The sequence below is a fragment of the Coffea arabica genome, chromosome 2c (assembly GCF_036785885.1).
Source record: "Coffea arabica cultivar ET-39 chromosome 2c, Coffea Arabica ET-39 HiFi, whole genome shotgun sequence".
Lineage (NCBI taxonomy): Eukaryota > Viridiplantae > Streptophyta > Magnoliopsida > Gentianales > Rubiaceae > Coffea > Coffea arabica.
Window position 1 is genome coordinate 11,097,744 of NC_092312.1, and position 23,488 is coordinate 11,121,231.

General features: G+C 36.4%; 3 protein-coding genes across 3 annotated transcripts; all 3 read left to right on the plus strand.

Moving 5' to 3' along the window:
- The first annotated feature begins 801 nt into the window (after positions 1-801).
- Positions 802-6,284, plus strand: LOC113725938 (endonuclease 4). Its single transcript, XM_027249390.2, has 9 exons — positions 802-1,107; positions 1,782-1,956; positions 2,755-2,865; positions 2,941-2,996; positions 3,819-3,902; positions 4,232-4,324; positions 4,870-4,922; positions 5,344-5,417; positions 5,926-6,284. Exons 1-9 carry the CDS (start codon positions 985-987, stop codon positions 6,042-6,044), a joined length of 888 nt encoding a protein of 295 aa, XP_027105191.1. The 5' UTR covers positions 802-984; the 3' UTR covers positions 6,045-6,284.
- Positions 6,285-9,516: 3,232 nt separating this feature from the next.
- On the plus strand, positions 9,517-11,722 carry LOC113721931 (endonuclease 1-like). Its single transcript, XM_027245597.2, has 9 exons — positions 9,517-9,725; positions 9,895-10,075; positions 10,159-10,266; positions 10,358-10,413; positions 10,542-10,625; positions 10,711-10,806; positions 10,963-11,027; positions 11,168-11,241; positions 11,354-11,722. Exons 1-9 carry the CDS (start codon positions 9,591-9,593, stop codon positions 11,476-11,478), a joined length of 924 nt encoding a protein of 307 aa, XP_027101398.1. The 5' UTR covers positions 9,517-9,590; the 3' UTR covers positions 11,479-11,722.
- A 2,422-nt stretch (positions 11,723-14,144) lies between these two features.
- On the plus strand, positions 14,145-20,203 carry LOC113725940 (internal alternative NAD(P)H-ubiquinone oxidoreductase A1, mitochondrial-like). Its single transcript, XM_072074323.1, has 10 exons — positions 14,145-14,404; positions 14,849-14,922; positions 15,394-16,026; positions 16,388-16,601; positions 17,355-17,515; positions 17,605-17,670; positions 17,752-17,915; positions 18,013-18,127; positions 19,029-19,208; positions 19,804-20,203. Exons 3-10 carry the CDS (start codon positions 15,442-15,444, stop codon positions 19,957-19,959), a joined length of 1,641 nt encoding a protein of 546 aa, XP_071930424.1. The 5' UTR covers positions 14,145-14,404; positions 14,849-14,922; positions 15,394-15,441; the 3' UTR covers positions 19,960-20,203.
- The last annotated feature ends 3,285 nt before the right edge of the window (positions 20,204-23,488 follow it).

Sequence of the window (23,488 nt, forward strand, 5' to 3'; positions counted from 1 at the left end):
TCTACAAAATATTATTAGAAAATTCTATTTTGATTAAGAAGACATATTTGCAATCAAACAAATTGTTGGATTTGAATTTGCATATGTAGATTTACAAATATGGCAATTCATGTTTTTATTTAAACTTGCTATATGTATTCTATAACTATTTGGTTAGATAATGTTTTCATCTATTTGTAATACTATTAGACATGATTTAAATGGATAGATTAACTCTCCAAAAAGAAAGAAAAATATGCAAGTTTGTATTTTTTTTTTATTGATGTTGAAGATAGTGACAAGTTTTTGTGACTTTCTGTATTTTTTCTAATTATTAATATGTTAGAAACATTATGACTACTCTTTATTTAATTACAACTAAAACTATGCTGCTATTAAACCGATAATACACTCATAATGAATTTGCTTTCTTTTCTTTTTTGGTATCATTACGTACACATAATATTGGTTAAAAATTCTTTTTCCAAATCACAATAAATTGGGGTTAACTTTATATATGAAATTTCTTTTCACAGTAAATTTTAATTATTTTTATATTTAATTTTTTTCCTATATTTCTATTCATTATGTATTAAAATATTTGTTATTATATATTTAACTAATGTTCCAGAGGACCTGGCACGCTAATGTTCTAGAGGGCCTGGCTGTGCGTTTCACAGCCGAGGTACCTCTAGTATCAAAATATTTTTCATCTTAGTAAGAAATGTGTGTAAATCCCGTCAGCCACGTCGCCTAACTTTATCTATTCCCTCCATGGCAAGAAAATCAATACATTACCATCATTGTTTAGCTTTTTCAACTGCTCAGTTATTTTTCTTACTCCTCTGGTGTCCTCTTCTTCATCAATGAAGTGAACTAAACAAGAATAATACTCCCAAAAATATATATAAAAAAAAAAACTGCTTCAACTGAGCTTTCTCATATTTGTTACTTTTGCTTTTCTGATTACTTCCACTGTCCTTTGTTTTTACGCATCATTAAGACATGATCAGTCTGAAGTCATGGTGGATTGGAAGCGTATTATCCCTTCTTCTTTTATCATTATTAGTTCCAGGAACTTTTGGTTGGGGAAAAGACGGCCATCATGTTATCTGTGAAATTGCCCAGGTAAATTATCTGTCATTCATTCTTTCTTTATAATCTCTCTGAGAAATTAAAAATTCAGTCTTTACAACCAATTCATTGCCTGATTCTTGGTAAAATTTTATGTTTGTTTTAAGTTAAGGCTTAGCAGAAATGCTGTTGGAGTTCTAATTCTAGTCCCACTTCAGTATTATGTGAAGCTTAAATGGGCTTTTGATGTTTCTGTGTTTTCCCCAAGTAAATCAATTCTTGATACTTTTATGTGACTTGCTTACTAATTGAATCAAGCAAATTGTTAATCTGGTTATCAAGCTGGTTAAAGCTGGTTAAAGTGAGTTAAACTTACTCTTGTTAGAGTTGAAGTCTAGGATTAACTGATTTCATATCAAGTCATTGTAAGAAGTACTCTGGTTATATTTTCATTGACCAAAAAATTCTCTGATTCCAGCTAGCAATATACAATGCCAAAAACAAAGGGTTTACTGTAGATAAAAGGTGCTTTTCTTTTTGCCTGGGCAGACTGGTACTTGTGTTGATTCTTGATTAAGTAGAGGGATTTGAGGATGGTACATAGAAGTACTCTGGTTGTGCCCAGATATGATGTCGATGATGGTCATATTAGTGATAAGAATAACTGATAGTATATCTTAGGTAACCTCCCCTCAGCACTTTGATAGGAAATGCTTTATATGCATCAGGGATATCTTTCAGAAGATGCTCTGGTAGGGGTGAAACAATTGCTTCCAGATTATGCAGAAGGAGAACTTTCCGCTATTTGCTTCTGGGCGGATGAGATTAGGTGGCATTATCACTGGAGCAGGCCTTTGCATTACGTTGACACGCCTGACTTTAGGTGTAACTACCAGTACTGCAGTAAGTTACAGTGTCTGCTTGTTTTCCCTTAGTCTATACTGTATTGTTCTATTTGGCATGAAACTACAAAACTAAGATAATGCACCAATGCCCCCCTACTTCTAGTTCTTGGATGTGATAACTGCAATTGCTTGGTAATTGCCATAGTTTCAATCTGTCTCTGCTAGCAATAGTAATCATTTATCTATTTTTCTATTGTTGCCTGCCAATTCTGTGATGCTTTTATGTCTGTAGGAGGAGGATGTTTGCCTGACATAGTACTTTGAACATGCAAGGTGAACTAATTGGTGAGAGCTTACTACTGGGAGTATGCTATTATACTTTCAGTACTAAGGCTCTGACCTTTAATAAAGTTCAAATCCTGTAAGCCTATTTTCAGCTGCCGACAGATAGAGGACGTCCCATACTCTTAAAGCATGAAATCTGTTACTAGTTGCTAGTATTTCTGGAAATTGGCACTTGACCATGCATTCTTCTTGAGGTTTCTGGCTTGGTTTTGCCAATGATGAAACATTGCGGCGCATTCCTTCTTGCTACGTGTAAAACATTGTGAAACAAATATTCACATTCCCTTGATGTATAACTTCATCAACATGTTTGGATTTCTGCATATCATCGCTATTCATGTTTATTTAGCAATTCTTGTTATTCAATTGAATGTGACAACTCCTTGAGAACCAAAATCTCTTTTTTCCATTATGTGTATAATACAAATTTACTTCTTGTAGGAATTGTGCCTCTAACTTTCATTACCTTACCTGTAGACAACAAGGCTGACTCCCTTTCTACTTTTTGAAGGAGACTGCCATGATTCTGCTGGTCATAAAGACATGTGTGTCACTGGTGCAATATACAACTACACTAATCAACTAACATCCAGTTTAGATGTTCCAGATTCTGAAATTAAATGTAAGTCTACACTTCTAACATGTTTATGGCATGATTTTTTATAAAGAATCTAAGTTAATATTCTCCCTATAACAGACAACTTGACAGAGGCGCTCATGTTTTTGTCACATTTCATTGGTGATGTCCACCAGGTTAGCTTAATCTTCTACCACTCTCGGAAAATTTTGATCAACTGCTTCTTGTATTGTAGTCTGGGAAGGCTTTGGCCTTAAACAAGTACTGTATATCATAATGTATTTGGCATGGTTCTCATATATGTAAATTGCTTACAACTGCTATCTCAAGGGTGCTAATATTTCAAAGGGTACTCATAACCAATTACTTTTTAGTAATACCATGCTGGGCCTCTGTCAGTGTCTCCCCAATAGTGAGAGAATATGTGGTAGTGAGAAGTACCTTGTTTGTGGTTTTTCGTTGTATAGGCACTTTAATTGTACTGCAAAAATTGGAGGTCCATATTTGGAAGTTATCTCTTGTTCCGTAGACTGATGCCAATTTTCAGGAGATGGGCGGAATTGAGCTACAGTCCATTCATGGGCTATATACTGCTAATAAATACGTGACTGCAAAGTTGCAGTCGCGTTGCTATGCTGCATCTTTGCAACAAGCAAGCTTTATTGTTGTATTTTATCATCTTTGGAATAATAGGCCTCGTGAGGTGGATGGAAGTAATTTTGAAGCCCTTTTAGTTAGGGATCAAAGGGCGCAAGAATAATATCTTTCTGATCAATTTGACATAGGGATTTTGATTTCCAATAGTCACAGGAATATGTTAGTAGTCTGCATCTAAAGCTATACCATGTTATTCTCTTTTAGATTGTGTAAATAAGTGATTCTGCAAAGTATTGAGCATGATTTTCTTTTTACAGTTCGATTTTATTTCACAGGTTGCACAAATAAAATAGAATCACAATCAATTAAGCTTTGTCTGATAAATTTAACATGCATGGCAGCCTCTCCATGTGGGATTTATTGGAGATGAAGGTGGAAACACAATAACTGTTCGCTGGTACCGGAGAAAGACAAATTTGCACCATGTAGGTCCTTAACCAAAACTATTTGGACTAAAGTCTCATTCAATTCTTCTTTGATTGTCATTTTTTTATCACGAGCACCATGAGCAAATCATAAATCAAATGTGGCTCTACCAACGTCTGGTTTGGAACTTCATGAATATTGCTGGAAAAATATACAAGGTAGCTACTGTGGTAAAGTGCAGAATTCATTCTGATGAAATTAATCATTTGCCACTTTTGACATGTGACTAGTCTAGGAAGATGCCCACAAAACACTGTTCCTTTTAAAAATATTAGAATTAGTTGTTGATTAATGCCTACTTGCTTTATGTTGCCTCCCCTGCTTTCAGGTATGGGATACTATGATCATTGAATCTGCTTTAAAGACCTATTATAACTCCGATCTTACGACTATGATACAAGCAATTCAACAAAATATCACAGTATGTTCTCTTTGTCCTTTTCTACCTTCACTGCTTGAGTAGTTTCATGCACTATGACAAGGCTATTGAAATTCAGAGGGACTACATCATGCATAGTCCATTATTACAGACAGTCATGTGCTACAGAAATTGAAGTAGAAAAAAACATTGACATTTCAGTTGGTATTCTCTTCTATAGTCCTTGCTGAATATGTGGATAATTGTGCTCATTCATTGTAGGAGCAAAACCAGATTGTCTTAAATAATGACAAATGAAATCTTTTCATGATATTCTTACACAGAAGCTCACCTTGGAATGGAGAGCTAATCCTGACATAATAATGTTACCGTCTCATTGTCCCATATTCTTCTCCTGTTTTGAAATCCTGTCCACATCATGGTCTTTATTGTAACATAGTGTATCTGTTTGATTAAATTTGCAAGGAACTAATTTGTGCGGTGTGGGGAAGTAAGCATTTCTTGATTGCAAAACACTGCCTGGACTGTTTTCTGTCACAATCTATACACATTACTATCTGTTTATCTTTTTTCTTAACCTGTAACAGAATGAGGATATCTCATCGTGGGAGAATTGCAATGGCACAGTTTGTCCAGATCCGTGAGCACTTCTTTCAGTCACTCCTATCAGTTTTTGTGTTTGTCATGCTCAAGATGCATGTTTTTATATTTATAAATGTCCAATTATATTGCGATGCTTGATTCCATTTTATGTGCTTCCCAAACTTGCATGTCATTTGGCACCAAATTAGTGTTCCCATGGCTGTTCTGTTTCCATATGGCAATAAAATTTAAGGAGGTCATATTAAGTATGGCTTTTGAACATGGATTAAGCTGGTAAAGATGCTGTCAGGTAATGCATATCTGCTTGAGCTTGGGGACTCTAGTGGTTAAAGTTGAGGTCTAACATTTTGCATTACAAAGCTCATCTTCTGCATAGCTGAGTTTAGATGATAAATGTTTTATTAGCTATACCATTATAACTCCCTAGTGATCTAAATTGTAGTAGCACTGTGTTTCAGGTATGCTTCTGAAAGTGTAAATCTCGCATGCAAGTTTGCCTACAGAAATGCTACACCAGGAAGCACTCTAGGAGGTGGTACTCCTTTCCCTTTATTTCAAAGTGAATCCATTTGGATGCATACATCTATTTCTTTTTAGCGATCAGTGAAGCCTTTTGCCTTTTTTAACGAGGAAGGCGCAGACAAAGTAAGAAACTACCTCTAGAAGGCTTTTTCCAGGAACTTTCTCCTGTGAAGCTGGATTATTTCTTCTGAAGTAGCGTTTTAAAGAAATGTTTTTAGTTCGATTAGATTAAACGAATCCTATATGATATATGAATTTTGGCATTAGTTCTTTTTTTTTTTTTTTTTTTATCTATCCAAGTCACTTAATAGCATAAAAAATTCTAACATGCATTGTTTCATCTGTTGATTAATTGCATCAGCAACTAGCAGTAAGTTAAATTCAAACTGCTCCTCTCTCTGTCCTTGGGATTTTTAAAGTATATATTTGTGAGGATTAGGATGCTTGATCAGTGCCCTAATCATGTTCTTCTTCAAATTGTCTTCCATATCTAATTTTGTTTGCTATTGGTCTTATAGATGATTACTTTATTTCTCGGTTGCCTGTTGTGGAGAAGAGACTGGCTCAGAGTGGCATCCGCTTGGCTGCTGTTCTCAATCGTATCTTCTCTTCAAATCTACCAATTGCGAAAGAGTGAAAGAAAATGTTAGGATATGGGTAGAACATAATGGTTCAGCAGTTGGGGAATAGTAGCCCCGTTATGTAAAATTCAAATCTGCAACTCAAGTAAACCAAGCTTCCTTACCTATTGTATGTTAGTACAAAACTTCGTTATGTTGATAGGGTTTTTCTAATGGATGCCTATGGGTACCTGTTAATGTAACTAACATTCACCTCATCTATTATATATATATATATATTAATAATTATGAGTAAATCTTATATACACTGACAGTGTTTATATTATCACCATTGGATGTATGACATATGTGCGAAAGTTGGATTTTAAATGCAAATTTTATGTAGTTGTCATTCATTCAAGACTGACGGTGTATACACTGTTAGTTAGTGTAGGAAAGATTAGTTCTAATAATTATTACCCTCCCTTAAATTTATGTACTCTTTCTATTTAATCTTATTTACCCTTGGATTTTTGTACTTTTGCATCATTAAATCACCTTATGGATTTCCTCCGTATTTGTAGAAAGGGGAATTGTTCAATTTCCGTCTTAGGTTTTGAGCCTGTTCGCATTTGCATTATTGTTTTCTTCTTCGAATTAAGATTTTTATTATTCAACTAAAAATCTCGGGGGGCTCTTAATCTTTCCGTAAAACAATGAAAACCTTTTAAATAATGTGCTATGGTATGTTATCATGGGGCATTCTGTCAATACATGTACTTCACGTCCAACTTATATTACATAATTACACACAGAAATATTATACCTTTGAATTTGACCACTTTTTCTGTAAATTTGAACACTTTTGCCAAAAAATTAACTCCAGGTCCTCTCATCTCATTACAAGTGTCTTTCGAGCACACTTGTTTGCCAAACTCCCTTATTATCATTTATGTTTCCATTTTAGGATAGATTTTGGGTATAGATATTTTGTTTCCAAGCTTGAATATAGAATTTAGAGGTGGCAAAATGGACGGAATGGGTGGGATTTGCTTGGGTTTGTGATGGAGCCGAGTCATATGGGTTTGGGACCAATCTTACCCATATGTGTTTTGGGACTAACTTGGGCGGGATCACTTTGGGATGGGTTTAGATTGATCCCGCCCAATACCCAAATCTATTTTCTACATATATTTTTTTTTCCTTTAATTCATTTTTATTTTTTGTATAATTTTAATATTTTTTATTTATTAATATTTTTTTAGTTTTATTAAATAAACATGCAAGTGCTTTATACTCAGGATTCCCATCAAAAATTGGATTAACAAATAAAGGAAAAAATGGATATACAGTCATATTCCAACATATATCAAGATGGCCAAGGTACTTAAGGTGTTGAATATTTATCCTCATCATTGTCCAAAGATGACAGGTCTAAATTGACTGAAATGTTGAAAATTCTTATGGATAATGACTAGGAAAACTACTAGATTATATTATCTAGTATGACTATAAAAATTGTTAAAGATAATTTTTGAATCTAAGACTCCGTTTGGATTGGCTATTTTTTCAAAAAATAAGTTTTTCAAATACAATGTTACAGTAATATACAATAACTCAAAAAACATCCCATCCATATTAGTATATCAAATATTTCAAAAAAATTTATAGTAAAAATTTTTCATATACACTGCTATAATAAAATATTTCAAAAATACCCCCCAAAAATAGCTAAACCAAACAGAACCCTTGTTATTCGAGCCCAATGGGTACCCAAGTATTTCCCAAGTATTCCCATCAATTAATGGGTACAATTGGGATTTATCCCATTTTAAACCCAATATCAAAATTCAATACCCATCCCGCCCAAAGTCCCCATGGGCATGGGTAACCCATTGGGACTTGGGACAAGTTGCCACCTCTAATAGAATTTTATTTACTCAATAGATCAAAAAAAAAAAAAAACTTCAAATTTACTTTTTACATGCTGATATGTAAAGATTATTATTGATGTTCAAGTTCTACCAAAAAAATCTTGAGCCAGTGATTTTGTCAAACAGATTAGTCCGAATGCTCCTTAGCACTCATCTGCTTTGTCCTCATTGACTAGTTTGGAGGTATTATATAGTTAAATGCAAAAGCTAATCACAAAATTATGGTTCCTAATTCTTCCATGGCATCAAAAGATGCTTTCAGATTATTACATCACAACGATATACTCCCTCCGTCCCACTCTGATAGTCCTGTATTCCTTTTTCATCTGTCCCAAATTATAGTCCCCTTTCCAATTGAAGAATGTAGTTGTATTTTAATTTTTCTAAAATACCCTTATTCAATGTAAGTAGTTGTTACTATAAACCTACCATATTTAATGAGAGTTGATTCTTTTTTTACCATCAATTCAACTTCCCATAAAGTTATACAATATTTAATGTGAGGGTATTTTAGGAAAATAGCAATCTAAATTTACTTTTCCAACAAAGTTAACTACTTTTTCTTAAACTGTGTGAAAAAAGAAACAGAACTATCAAAATGGGACGGAGGGAGTACTTTTTTTAGAAGTATGCAAATCAATTACTTGCAGATATGCTTCTGCAAACTTCAACGATGGCTTCATTGGTGCAGAACTGGTTTTCGTAGCCCTTCAATTCTGGGTGAAAATGAAGAAGTTTCACAAGAATTATGTCATTTCTGCAAATGGCTTAGTTTTGCAAGCAGTTTATCATGTTATTGATCATATACTGTACACTGTCTCTATCCCTGTGGGTTAGCAACCTCAGAGGTTATCCTTGAGAGCAGTTGGAATGTCATCCGACGCACTTTTTAATAGTAATTCTCAACTTGTTTAGCCGATTCAAACTTCTACGAACTATTTACTGAATTATTAGAAGAAGCATGTGCGCTTGACAAATTTTACTGGATTGTTTATATGGTCGAAGGATTAAGAAAAGGACGTGCTCTCATTGAGAAAAGTCATTATTTTGTCCGGTTCACATCTCCTATGCGTCATGATCTACACAATCAGAGACAGGATTATGGGAAATTGCAGACAATGTGGTTTCTTCTGGTTGATCAATTCTTAGAATATTGCCATTCTATCAACAGCAACTTCTCTGATTATTTCAAATAGCCTGCAAGTCAGCGTGTTAAATAATCAATCTGGTCGAAATGTGGCTGCATTTCTTGGCTGAATTTCTGCCTCGCACCCAACAACTGCAAACTAATTGAGTAAAGAACATCGAAAGGGGACCAGGGGCTGCACCCTCCCTAATGATATCAGTTTCCCCCACGTCAAGAAGTGATCAACTACCTAATTAACAACCATGATTCCTTTTGAAGTCAACTTTTTCATAAAGCCAATCAGACCAGGGTTCCTTTCGCGTTCTTCTTGATGTTTGAGATGCCTGGAATATGCTCATCTTGCTTCTAATGAAAATCAACATGCAATTCTCATTAGAATATTGTAAAGGTTTTTCTTGCACTCAATGACAAGTCCCTTAATTAGTAAAATATAATTTGACAGGAAGGAGCTGATCACATGGAATTATATATAGAACTAAGTTGTCTTGGTTGGTCTTTCTTTCTGCTTTCGATTTCACAAAACAAGCTGAACATCCGTCAAAATGACAACTTCCAAAATCTTGTCGACATTGCCTTCAGTACTGGTCATTTTCTTTCTTTCTAATCCTTTCAATCCAAATCCTGGTGTTCGAGCATGGAGCAAAGAGGGCCATATCATGACATGCCAAATTGCACAGGTAAAGTAGAATTTGAAGCTCCAAGCCCTTTAGATGGAAAGCAGATGAATGAGTAGGAATTATGTGTAGGATCATTTATTTTCATTGGTTAATCGTATTATACGAGAAATAATTAGATAAACATAGTGAAAATAATTTCGACTCTAACATTTATCTCCTCTGAGAACAGGATCTCCTGGAACCTGATGCAGCCCATGCGGTCAAAATGTTGTTGCCCGACTATGTTAACGGGGACTTGTCAGCCCTGTGTGTATGGCCTGATCAAGTGAGGCACTGGCACAAGTATAGGTGGACGAGCCCACTGCACTTCATTGACACCCCTGATAATGCCTGCAACTTTGATTATGAAAGTAAGCATAATTTTATGGTACTTTTTGAAATTGAATGACCAAAGTAACATCACTTACATTGTAACCATGATTTGGCCTAAAAGGGGACTGTCATGATCAACATGGAGTTGAGGATATGTGTGTTGCTGGTGCCATCCAGAATTTCACTACTCAGCTTTCACATTACCGCCATGGATCTTCTGATCGACGACGTAAGATTCCAAGCCAAATCTTAAGCAATTCTACCCCTTGTGGGATGCTATAACCTGCACGCTCTGAATATTTGTCTTTCAATGATCACAGATAATATGACAGAGGCCTTGTTGTTTCTTTCACACTTTATGGGAGATATACATCAGGTACGGCGTCTGATCGAAAATTTTCTCTCTCTCTTGTTCAATTAGTTTAGTGTTCATGTTGCCACTGTATTTGATAGTTGTGAATATCTAACGCAATTTGTTGCTTCTGTTTCATTTTACTCTCTCAGCCAATGCATGTAGGCTTTACAAGTGATGAAGGAGGAAACACCATAAATTTGCGCTGGTTTAGGCACAAATCCAATCTGCACCATGTGAGTATTGACATCGATCTAACCTGTCATGAAATCACAAATTTGGGAGATAACTGTCACGTATTATTCACATCTATGCATATAGGTCTGGGACAGAGAGATTATTCTTACGGCTGCTGCAGATTACTACGGGAAGGAAGTCGACCTCCTTGAGCAAGACATAGAAAGTAACTTTACAGATGTAAGTATCTAAATAAACTGGATTGTATCCTACTTGTAACACATAATTTGGGAGCTTGGTTAACATATTGAGCATGGCTTTTCTTGCCTGTTACATTCATAGTCTTTAGGGCCACTTTTTCCATTAACTAAATTTATAGATTGCTTCATGGAACAGGGAATCTGGTCTGACGATCTTGACTCCTGGAGGGACTGCAGTGATCTCCATACCTGTGTAACCAAGTGAGCTTTCTCCCTGAATCTCTTTTAGGCAAGCCAAGAAATTGATCTAGTGAGAAGAAGGCACTCTGCTTCTACTCTCTGGTGCCAAAATTTAGACGTAGGCTTTAATTGTTGACGGATGTTTTTCCTCACAAACACAGGTATGCAGCAGAAAGTATCAATATTGCTTGCAAATGGGGTTACAAGGGAGTTGAGGCTGGAGAGACTCTCTCTGGTATTACAAATAATTTGATCCTCCAATAATCCAAAACTAAAGTTCCATTTCATCTGTTGTTATTGCTTGTTAAGCCAAAAGAATAATAATGCTTTGGCTTCTTTGATTACAGACGATTACTTCAACTCCAGACTGCCCCTGGTGATGAAACGAATAGCTCAGGGTGGAGTTCGATTGGCCATGTTCCTCAATCGAGCTTTTGGCCGTTCTCAAGATGATTTCCTTGCAGCAACTTGATTGTGTTGGTTCCATTTTGAACCAACTGCTAGATTTAATTTGACCAAAGACGCATCTGCACAGCCTGCCTTCGTAGAATCCGTAGTCATCAGAACATGAAACTGATCAGTTAATATTTGTGCTCGCTTATAACTGGCGAAATTTAGATAGGACAAACAATAACGTTGTCTGAAAGCATCGGCAATGAACAACAATTCGTTCATGACCTTAAATTATGAAAAGCTAGATGTAATCTTGGAAGATACTTTACAGAATAAAGTTCCTGTTCAAAATTGAGATAAACATTTACTATGTCGAAAATTTTCAAATCTCCCTTTCTCTCCTTTTCATTTGATCTCATAGATGAGGAGATTTAAATTACATTTAGCTCTACATAATTAAGTTCCTATTCAAAATTGAGATAAACATTTACTTTGGATGCATTTGATAAACTGAAATATGAAATCGAGAAGTTTGAATCCATTAAGTTATTAAATTGTTAAATACTAAATCTGATACATTGGAGTGTATATCATGTTAAGGACATAGCTTATCCCTTATTTTAGGAAATAAATTTTGTCTAAAAAATTCCGTGCAACTTAATGAATTTACATGTTCAATTTATTGTTATCAAACAGGTCTGAACTTATTAAAATCTGAATTCATCAAGCCTAAATGCTGAATTAGATTATTAAACAGAGGATATGTTGAAAATTTCTAATTTCTTGGACATTTTCCCGGTCTATGGCATCTAAAAATGCCGCCTGATATGTGGCTTCAAATCCTCTATCTATTTTTCTTGCCTAATCTACACGGCTTCTTATCAAACAAACTTATAACCTAACTTCCAAATTTAAAGAAAGCTTTTCATGTGACTATGCACAAGCACAAACGCTTCGCCATTTTTCTGTAACTAGTATAAAGACAAAATCAAGAAACTAATTAGAAGCCATCATCATGAAATCTGTACCTTCCAAGTCTTTACCTATTCTTTTGTCCAGATTTTTTTTTTTTTTTTTTGACAAGGGAATCGCAACCGTTATCCGAGAGTGCGTATTGGGTAAATTCTGTCCCGTGCAATAGTTCGTCAATCACATGGAAGGATAAGACGCACTAGACAAATCCTGTGCGATGGATAGACGTCCCAGGAGAATTTTATCCAAATTTTGAAATCCCTTGTTTATCATTCTCCTCCTACGTGCATCTAAAAATAAAAAACAATCAATCCCGCAATAAAAGAAACATGCAGTTGACACCATATATTGATTCTCCTTGTACATTCTTTTACGCCCTGCTACTAGTTTGACAAGTCTAATCGGAAGATAAAAAAGGATGCTTAAGCACTTCTGACAAACAACCAGATACATTTTGGACAAACAATGATTAATTAGAAGAAAAAACTGTTTTTTCACCATAGGCAAAAGGGATTGCAAATTCCCTTAATCCCTTTTACCTTTCAGATGAAAACGATCACAATTTTACTGAATCACCTTGTTGAAGAAAAGAAAAAAAATTTTTATTACTTTTAATTCAGAACTGCCATGAAATTGGATATCTGCCACGCTGGAAATTCTTGAGAGATTAATTCGTTTGGGCCAAACTGATAGGAATAGGCCTTTTCCTAACATTTGGGGACAGTTTGGGTCATTAGATGTTGCGGAAGGTCATCCATTAGCCCAATCAGTATATAAAATGGAGATATTTCTTTAGAGATCAATTTGTTTGGACCCAATTTTAGAAGCTCGACACAAGATCAATAATGTAACGCTGCCGACTAATATTAATTAATGCTGTTGAAAATGACTTGAGATTTCAGACCAGGAAACAAGTACTCCAGCGACGAGAACCTAACGAGCACATGTTAATATACAATCAGACAGCGAGGCAACATTCCTTCCGCTCCTTTTTTCCCCGCTCTTTGGCTCGTCGTGTCTAGGGATGGCAACGGGGCGGGGTTGGGGCGGGGGACCCCTCCCCCGTCCCCCGCCCCGTTGCCTATTAGTTCCCCCCGTCCCCCGCCCCGTCCCCCGCCTCCTGCTCCCCCCGCCCCGCCCCGCCCCGCCCCGCTTCCCCGCGGGTGCCCCCGCGGGGTTAATAAAATTTTATTATATAATTTTATTATAATTAAATTTTAATAAATAATCAAGTACTAAAATATCAACACATCACCAAATTATTATTTATTGTAATTTTACAATTGAAACTCATAAAAACAATCAAACAAAAGTTATTTTAATACAATCCAATATGATGAAATAAATATAACTAAAATAGTCAAGTTTTCACTTTTAGTACAAATGCAATCACTAATTCATTATTGTGTTTGTGCTTTTTTTTTTAGAAAAAAGTGTTATTCTATTAAGTGTAATTAGAAATTTAGTATAAATATATTAGTAAATTTAATATAACTAATTAATAAATTCTATTAGTAGACATGTAGAATTATTCATATAATTGATTATATCAATTATATTACATAAACTAATATACATTATATAGTATATCTAACTAATAATATCATTATCATAAGTTTATAACTAATTAACTTATATGTTATATATAATTATATATATTTTTATATTTTTTTTTTGTTTTGCGGGGGGCGGGGCGGGGGTATACGAGAACCCCCGCCCCCCGCCCCCCGCCCCAACCAGTATTTAAACACATGCCACGTTTTCTACTCGTCTGATTTCAGTCTGAAATTTCGTGCAGGCTGACAATTTTTAATTTAGCAGAGTGAGAGAGGGGAGAGACCAAAACTTTCTTTTCTTGTTCCTCAAGGCTCAAAATCTGCAATATTTAAAAACCATTGCAATAAAATATCAAGCAACCTTTTTAATTTTCAGTCTGAAACGTTGCCGCTCCTGAGATCGTGTACCAAGTGGCTTGCCTCAGCCTTGCTGCCGCCGCCGCCACCATTCTTCTTCAAACGCTGCTTCAACTATCGGTAATGCACGTCACTGCGAAAGTGTAACCAACACAACACACATGCGTATAATCCTACGTATATCGCGTGTATCATTGTTCTTGTATATATACGATTATGTGCCGTTGCAATTTCTTTCTTTCTTCCTGAATTTTTTATTTTCGGGATTTTGGAGTAATAAGTTTTTAGAGCGATTTTAAAGAAATGCATGCCTTCCGCAGATTGCTTTGTTGTTCTATTTTTCTTGATTCAAACTTATGTTCGTCATAATCCTACTTACAGAATTTTGGTGCAGCATTTTCTGAGTATCGAATCGTATTTCGTGGTTTAAGAGAGGTTTTAGCTGATCATGAAATTCGCCGTTGCATTGTGAAATTCGATTTGGTGCCTAATTCATAAATGAACGGTCACATGGACGATTCTAACTTTTTTTCTTTTTTATTTTTGGCGTGATTTTCTTCGCAGCTAATAATCATTTACCAGGTAGAGGTAAATAGTAGCATCAACGATATTCGGCTTAAGTTTCAAGTCGATTGCAGGTAAAGAAACTGCACCTTCTTCTTACTTTCTTCGTAAGGCACACTGGCACAGCTACAGGGGTAGATATTAAGTATGCGAATCAGACTGAGATTTCACTATCAATCAGCTACAAATAAATATTACGTACTCTTGGTAATATAGGAGCAATTACAGCCGTTTCAGATCTGTTCCCTTCTATAGCATATTACGAAGTATATTTTTCTTTGAATCTGCCATCAACCAATTAAAAACTCGCTGGCGAATTTTGTATTTTCGTCATCTTGGTCTTAGAAACCAACGTGGTCTCGCTTTAATCATCTAGACTTGCCCATTTTTCTGGAACTCTAAATGCCTTAATGCTTGGCCTGTACTGTTCTTCCGTTTGAAAGGAACTGACTATGTGCTTGCTATTACTATAAAAGATTGCCTTGTGGGATCATTGACTTAATTTGAAATTTGAGGGCGATAATTGCTGCTTAATTTGCTTTTAGTGCGAGAAGAACCCAAGGGGTATCAGCTCCTTTGACTGGTACTCTGAAATGGCACTAGCAAGGTTTTCAAGGAGTGGGTTGAGACGATCTGGAAGTGCCATTTGCAGTTATGCCGATGAGAGGAATGTACCATTTGAAAGGGGATCAGTGCAAGAGAGCCCTTCAACTTACATGCGAAATGTCAGAGGAGGAGGCAATTTCTCGTACCTCTCAAACACCGAGAAGGTAGATTACTCTTGTATGTGGATCAGAGGAATGAGGATGACCCCTCAATATCATTTCGCTCATGCACAAAGCGTCATGGAAGGGTATGATTCAGAGTATGAAAGCACCAGGTATCCCACTCTGGAAGCCACAAAGCCAGGCGAAAAACCTAGAGTGGTTGTTCTTGGCTCTGGCTGGGCAGCGTGTAGATTCCTTAAGGGGCTTGATACCAAGATATATGATGTTGTTTGCATATCACCGAGGAATCACATGGTTTTCACTCCTTTACTTGCATCAACCTGTGTTGGTACTCTGGAATTCCGTTCAGTTGCTGAGCCTGTCAGTCAGATTCAGAAAGCACTAGCAAAGGATCCTAATTCTTATTTCTTCCTGGCTTCCTGCACTGGCATTGACACAGAAAAGCATGAGGTAAATTAATTTTCCTGCGCTGCATTGTTCCTTTCTTTTTTATGAACATTTCAGTCTCGTATAGAATACTATATCACCAAAGCAACCTGATAAAGTATCAATATGGCAACCAAATACAGGAATTCTTTTGCACTCACAAGTTGCTTGGGAGGAATCAAACCTTCACTTTGCAATTTGCAAACAAGAACTGAAAATCTGTTCTAAGACCAGAAGAAGTTTCTTCACAAAATGCTAATAAGAGGATTCGAATGGCATTGTATTTTGAACTACCTGCGTATACACTCTGTATATTCATTTCGACGCTATTGAATTACTACATGGAGAAACCTTCTTAATGTGTTTATGTTGATTTGTCTATCAGGTGTATTGTCAGTCCGTTGAAAATGGTGCACTGCATCACGAGCCCTACCAGTTTAAAGTAGCATATGACAAACTTGTCATTGCTTCTGGAGCTGAGCCCTTAACCTTTGGCATTAAGGGAGTTAAGGAACATGCTTTTTTTCTTCGAGAAGTGAATCATGCACAAGAAATAAGGAAGAAACTTCTATTGAACCTCATGCTCTCTCAAAACCCAGGTGATTATTCCCTTCACCGCTCTCCTACAAGAGGAAGACAAAGTTAAGATGACACCCATATACGGATGCCAAATTTATGTTTTATTTGATCATGGGAAGTGAAAAGTACAGATAGCTTGACATTTCTGGTATTTGGTCCATTTTGTTCTTTTCAAGTCTTCTGGCTTAATATAGAATATAGTTATTAGGCGTCCGATAACCAGTATTTCCAGTGCCTTTCATCATTTTCAAAAACTTTGTGGTTTTAAACTATTTGTAATAGTAAAGGAAAGGGGGCTAGCTTTTTACATGACATCAATAATTCAAAGTATAGAGGTGCATTTTTAGTGTAATATCCACATGAACCTTGGTCTTATGATTAGTCCTGAGTAATTGAAATGTACTACAAAGTTTGTCTCTTAAGCTTAGCAGCAAACCAAAAAAAAAAAAAAACAGAGAGAGAGAGAAGAAGGGGGGGGGGGCTAATATATCATAATTCTTATGCTTAATGGAGTGCATAGATGACAAGTGTTGAGTTTCAGGGTTGATTTTCTCATTCTTTGGCTGATTACTGTAGATCTTCACGGTAGTTGCTCGTGAGCAGCTTAAACAGACTGATTACACAGTTAATGAAGAAAAGAAATTGTACATGATCTTAGTTGTGTAGGCATAAGTTATTTGATCTATGACCTAAGGGTTGTTGTATATTAATAACCTGGATATGATCTCACCATGAGGATAGAAATTACTCACCACCCCGATGCATGCTCACAGGCATTACTGAAGAAGAAAAGGAGCGCCTCTTACATTGCGTTGTTATTGGGGGAGGTCCTACTGGGGTGGAGTTTAGTGGTGAATTGAGTGATTTTATAATGAGAGATGTACGCCAGCGATATGCTCATGTGAAAAACTACATTCGTGTTACTCTCATTGAGGTATAAATTTCTCTGGCAGTCTGAATAAACTAGATGTCAGTGGATGGCCTCAGCATGAACTACAAACTTTGTCATTTCTTTCTATACAGGCGAATGAGATCTTGTCATCATTTGATGTTGGATTACGACAGTATGCCACAAAGCACTTGACCAAGGTAGCTTTTGTTTCCTTTTCCTGAAAGATCTCGGCTTTTTTGGTGGCTTCGTAATATTAACAACTTCCAAAACTTGAACAGTGTGGTGTTCGCCTTGTAAGAGGTGTTGTAAGAGAGGTGCACCCTAAGAAAATAGTCCTCAGTGACGGAAGTGATGTTCCATATGGTCTCCTTGTCTGGTCTACAGGAGTTGGTCCGTCTGAGTTTGTAAAGTCACTAGATCTGACCAAGTCTCAGGGTGGAAGGTACAATTTCTGCATGTTTACTGCATCAACTTTTTGGTCCTTCATTCTTTTTCTCGAGTAATGATGGACCTTATGATACAACCTCTTGCACTTGCAGAATTGGTATTGATGAATGGCTGCGAGTTCCTTCTGTTGATGATGTGTTTGCACTTGGAGATTGTGCTGGTTTCCTTGAACAAACAGGGAGGCAAGTACTTCCAGCACTAGCGCAGGTTCAGCACGTAAACCTATTGCTTGTTCTTGGTAGTGGTAGTGATTAATTTCTGTCTGCAACTGCTTTCACTTTACCTTTTTTGGTTATTTATTTTTGGCTTCTTGTCCTTTAACCCTTCAGTTCTGAATGGTACTTAGATGCTCCCCTTTTTCTTCTCTCCTACGTACAACATTGAGCTTGATTATTGCCACGGCAACAACTTAGCTCCAAGGTGGAAATCTTATCTTTCAGTAGATTATCTGAGATCAGTTAATTATGATGGACTAAGTGGAGACGTGCTATGATGTTTGACCAACTAAATGCTACAAACATTAAGAACAGGTTGAGGCTGTGCTTTCGACTATGGTCAGAATAGTAGTATGCATTTGCTGGCAATAACTGTAGTAATGTTAGTAATGATGATGATATAATAGTTTGAAACATGAGTCCATTCTGTGCATAATGCACAGTATACTTTGGCTTAAATCTTAGAATTCAGCAGTAAAGGGGGAAATTCAAATTTTAGGACAAGAGTTTGTTTTGCTTCAAAGCAGGAAGAGACGAAGAAATGGCTTCTTTTTCATTGTTTAGGAGCGACATTTGATTTGCTAGCAACGTACGATTGACAAGTCAAACTAGGGAAGATTGGAATTAGTATCCAAGTTTGGGTACATGCGTTCAAATTTCCATCACTTGCTTGGTCCAGCGTAACGTATATGACTTTTCCCAGTAAAACTTTTACCATGTGCATCGGTCGTATATTTTCAAAATGTTATGAAGTTTTTTCAATCGGCTGCATGATATTGACAGCGTGTTTCCACCTGATTACCGATTGGTATCTGTCGCTGTTTGTACTAGAGATATTTTCAGTATGTGAAGAAGTCTCAAGTTCTTTTTCACCTGTAAAATGCCTTAATCAGGTAGCAGAAAGGCAAGGGAAGCATCTAGTTGAGTTGTTCAATAAAATCGGCACTAAAAATGGTGGCAAGGCACTATCCATGAAAGACATTCCTTTGGGGGAGCCCTTTGTCTACAAGCATCTTGGAAGCATGGCATCTGTAGGTCGGTACAAGGCATTGGTTGATCTTCGCCAGTCCAAGGTACTGATCATTGTTAGAGCTTCACTTGCTTAAATTCATTTGAAAGAAGCAATCTTCATACCCACAGAGCATGCACGCTATCTAGAATCTTTATTAATTTATCCAACCTTATCAATCACACATTTGCAAAAACAGATCAATTAGTTGGTCCCTGCAATAATTTATCAAAGAAGTTACTAGGTGCTAGCCTTCTTTCTGGAAATGAGGAGTTAAAAGGATTTAAATGTCTTTTGCTTTGAAGTACAACCCTCTCTTTTCTTGTATTTCTTTGTGCATCACATGTCCGAAGCTCTGTAGCCGACTCCAGGGATAACTTGTGGCGGCTGCATTATCACAGTTAGGATAACCGGGCAACCCTCCTTTCTTTTTTATTTTCCTTTTTTTTTTTTTTTTGGTTATCTTTTCGTGCATATCATTTTCTGCAAGCTTCACATATTTGCTGTCTAATAAAGCTGTCTTGCCTCGAATTACATCTGCAGTCACCTTAATTGGCATTATCTATTAGATGATGTTTGTGTATTTTCCGCCAAGCATCCCTGTCTCAATTCCCAAATGACTCACTTGATTCGGTGTTGATCCATACTCAATATGACAGGATGAGAAGGGCATATCCATGGCAGGCTTTTTGAGCTGGCTAATGTGGCGCTCGGCTTATCTCACTCGTGTGGTGAGTTGGAGGAACAGGTTTTACGTGGCTGTGAACTGGGCTACCACATTAGTCTTTGGCAGAGACAATTCAAGAATAGGATGAACCTAGTAAAATCATTTTATGTCGAAATAGCAGTCAGGTCTTTTTTTTTTTAACCGCAGGCACCTTTTAAGTTTTAGCTAACTTTAGACTACTACTATCAATTATTTACCATGGTTATATCATGTTAAAGCAGCCAATCAGGGTGGAAAATTTTGAGATATGGGCTGGAAATGGTTAAATTTACGGTATCAAGCACCCAAATTATTTAACAATTTGCACCCTAGTCTTTCTGTCTCTTTCTTCTTCTTCTTCTTCTTCTTCTTCTTCTTCTTCTCCTTCTTTTTTTTTTTTTTTTTGGGTGGGTTTTTAGGTACATCATGGAATATTTCTGTTGAAGCTCCAATACGACTCCAGACGTACCAGCCATTACTACTACTAAGTAATAACCACTCCCCTTCTCATCAAATAACCACTCCAATACGACTCCAAACCTAAATGATTCTCTCCTGTGTTTGATTCGTTCCTAGTAGTATTTGTCTAATCCTTTCACAATTTACACAAGTCTCCGGTTTCACAACAAATTTTCTCCCATGCACTTCGCCAATTAGATTCCATCCAAAATTAAATTTAGCCTTGCAATGGCAGTTACCCTGAGCAGCCACACTGGACGGTCATAGTCTACGTCGAGATTGACCAGTGCACGTTTCAATTGACAAATTGCTAGAAGTCAGTTATAATCATCTGCCAAATTTGACCATTGACTTCAACTATTCCCATCTCCCCAAGGACCATCTGAGCTGGGACAAACGGCGAGACATTGAAAAGCCCAGCCTGCCCTTTATGTTTGTGACTTTGGAGCATGTGTGCGGTGTCCTTTTGATCTCTTTTCCGCAGAATTGGAGAATAATTGACATTTTTCTAGCTTCTACCGCTAAAAATTTTTAGATGATTGCAAACATTCGGAAGAATCACGCAGTTGGTATATATTATTGATTGGTTAGAGCTCAGGTGTCCCAACTCAAATTATATCACCGAGGGGCATCATGTTGAAGTTAGTAAAGGGGAAAGCGCACCAATTGGAATAGGATCGGAAAGAACAATTCATTAACATACAAAAATTTACAAAGAGGTGGCCGGATTCAGTGGAGCAAACAAATGAATGCTCCTCTCGGATCCATAACGCACAACTCTCTTCACAAACCCGCAAAAACTTTACTCCCCTCTCTCTCTCTCTCTCACACACACAAATCTCTCTCAGTTGCCATGCCAAGCTATTTTCTTGAAATCATCACAAAGGGGTCCTTCGGCAAGATTGAGAACGAGCACCGAAAGAGAAGATGGATGATAAAGAATGAGCCAAACCCAAGACTATAGCCACCTTCACTTGACCTCTCTTTGGTATTTGACGCCCATAAACGCCATGCCCCCTTGAAATACTTCTGCCGTTGATCATCTCTCTTCTTACTCCTCCTGCCATCTTGGAGATTTCTTGATGCTAGAAGCTTCTCTTGGCTTTGAGTAAAGCTTCGCTAAGAGTTTTTCTAGTTTCTTTCTTGGTGTGTTTGTTGCTTGCTTGAGAAATGCACGAGTGAAGTGGATAAGTAGTGGGCATTTAAAGACCTCCGGGTTGCCAATTGCCCTTAAGTTTGGCGATAATTACCATACCATAATGCCACGAAATGCGACAATTATTGCGCTCCTACTTTTGCACTCCACGACTCTGAGCAAGCTAAGAAAAGAAAGGGACTCTGAAAATTGTTTGACGAATTTGACCTTCTAATGTTCACATATCTTTTTTTCTTTCACTTTCTCCTTTACTTTGAACACGAAAGCCCAGGAAGTGGTGTTCTGTTCACATTCAGCAAACCCAAATAGAATATACGAAATTATTTGGCCAGGCCATTTGTTTGGTTTTGTTGGTTGGTACCATTATTGCTTCTGTACAGACTCAAAAGTTTATTACTTGTTGTGTAATAGGACGATTTTAACATTTTTGTGAACTTGCTCATTCAGAACTGCCAAAAGTGTCAAATGATGGAAATAGGAACAGCAATATAGCCACCCCCCATATGGATGGATCGGTTACCGATTGAACTTCACATAAATTTCCGCAGAAAAATTCTTTCAATAACTATCTTTTTACTTCATATACTCCGTATTATTACAATATATTTTTTTATAAAAACTCAATATATATTAGTGTGGCTTTAATTTATCCAGTTAATCATAGCAATTTGAGATTTCGAAACCATGATTCTTGTGAGTGGCACAAAAGTTTTCTAATTTCAAATTATAAATTATAAATATATAATTTCAAATTATATAAAAAAAGAAAAAAAGAAAAAAACAAGAACAAGATTATCTAATTTTATGAGATCTACTAAGCAAAAGATTATCTTGATGGGAACCCAAGGAAAAAGCAGAAGGTATCTTGCTCAGAACGCAATGTGCCAATGTTTGCATAAGGATCACGTGTTCTTTGTAATTGGTGTCATTAGTTAAAAAAGGTGGGCATCAATCAATCATATCTCATTATCATCCTTTTAAACATTGCTACTTAATACTATAATATATAAGGGGGCCATGATTGCTTTCTGTCTAAATCTGATCTTTATCTTTCCAAGTTGCAGTGGAGTTAACCCAAAGAAGTGGCAATCGCAGCCTCGTTGGTGCATTGAATCTTGACTGTTTCTCACGTTGAAAGGTTCCATGAATGGAGCTCTCCATCAATAGGGGATCCATCTTTGCACCTATAGGTACTCTAGTTTAGTGTCAAAATCTTTATCAAACTGTTTGGATTGCAATTTTTTAGTTTAGACGGACGGACGAACGGTTGAAAAATATATTTACGAAAAATATAAAAAAAATTTTCCTGTAAAAATTAAATTTTCCAACAAGAATTTTTTAGGGCTTTTTTTGTGGTTAGTGGTTCTTTTTTTTTTTTTCTCTTTTTAGGTCTTGCCAGATTAATTTTTAGATAAATATAAATGAGACTAGATTTATTAAGTTTGTAATATATTGATAAATTTATTAGCACCGTTTTGTATCTTAATCGACAAACATACATGCATGAACAAGTCAGGGAAAACAAATAATTTGGTTGGTGATCCTCTCCTGACGACTTTGAAAGATTGCTCTCAGCTAAAGCATCCAAAGTAGTACAGGTTGTGGAGAAGAATTGACAAGTGATCTTAGATGCCCTGCACCTTCCATGTTCAATAAAAGTGCAAATCCTTTTTGGTGGATGTGTGCGTAAAAAAGGTATTTTTACACCAAATTTAAGATATTATTAATTGCATGGTGGAGTAAATCTATATATCTTTCTTGAGGGTTTGGAAAATAGCTTGGACACATTAATTGAGTAAACTTATTTCTAATCGCAAAAAAAAAAAAGCATTTTATTAGCTTGGATCATCTCTGACGTCAAGATGAATCTAGAAACTTGTTAAGTCGATGATGACGTCAAGTTAACAGTGATAGTAAATTGAGCGACAAATAAAACATACCAAAACCTCCTAAGGTCACTAGGAAAATATGTAGTATTCATCAAGTATTTGAAACTTGAGGATAAAGTTATGAGACAATAATT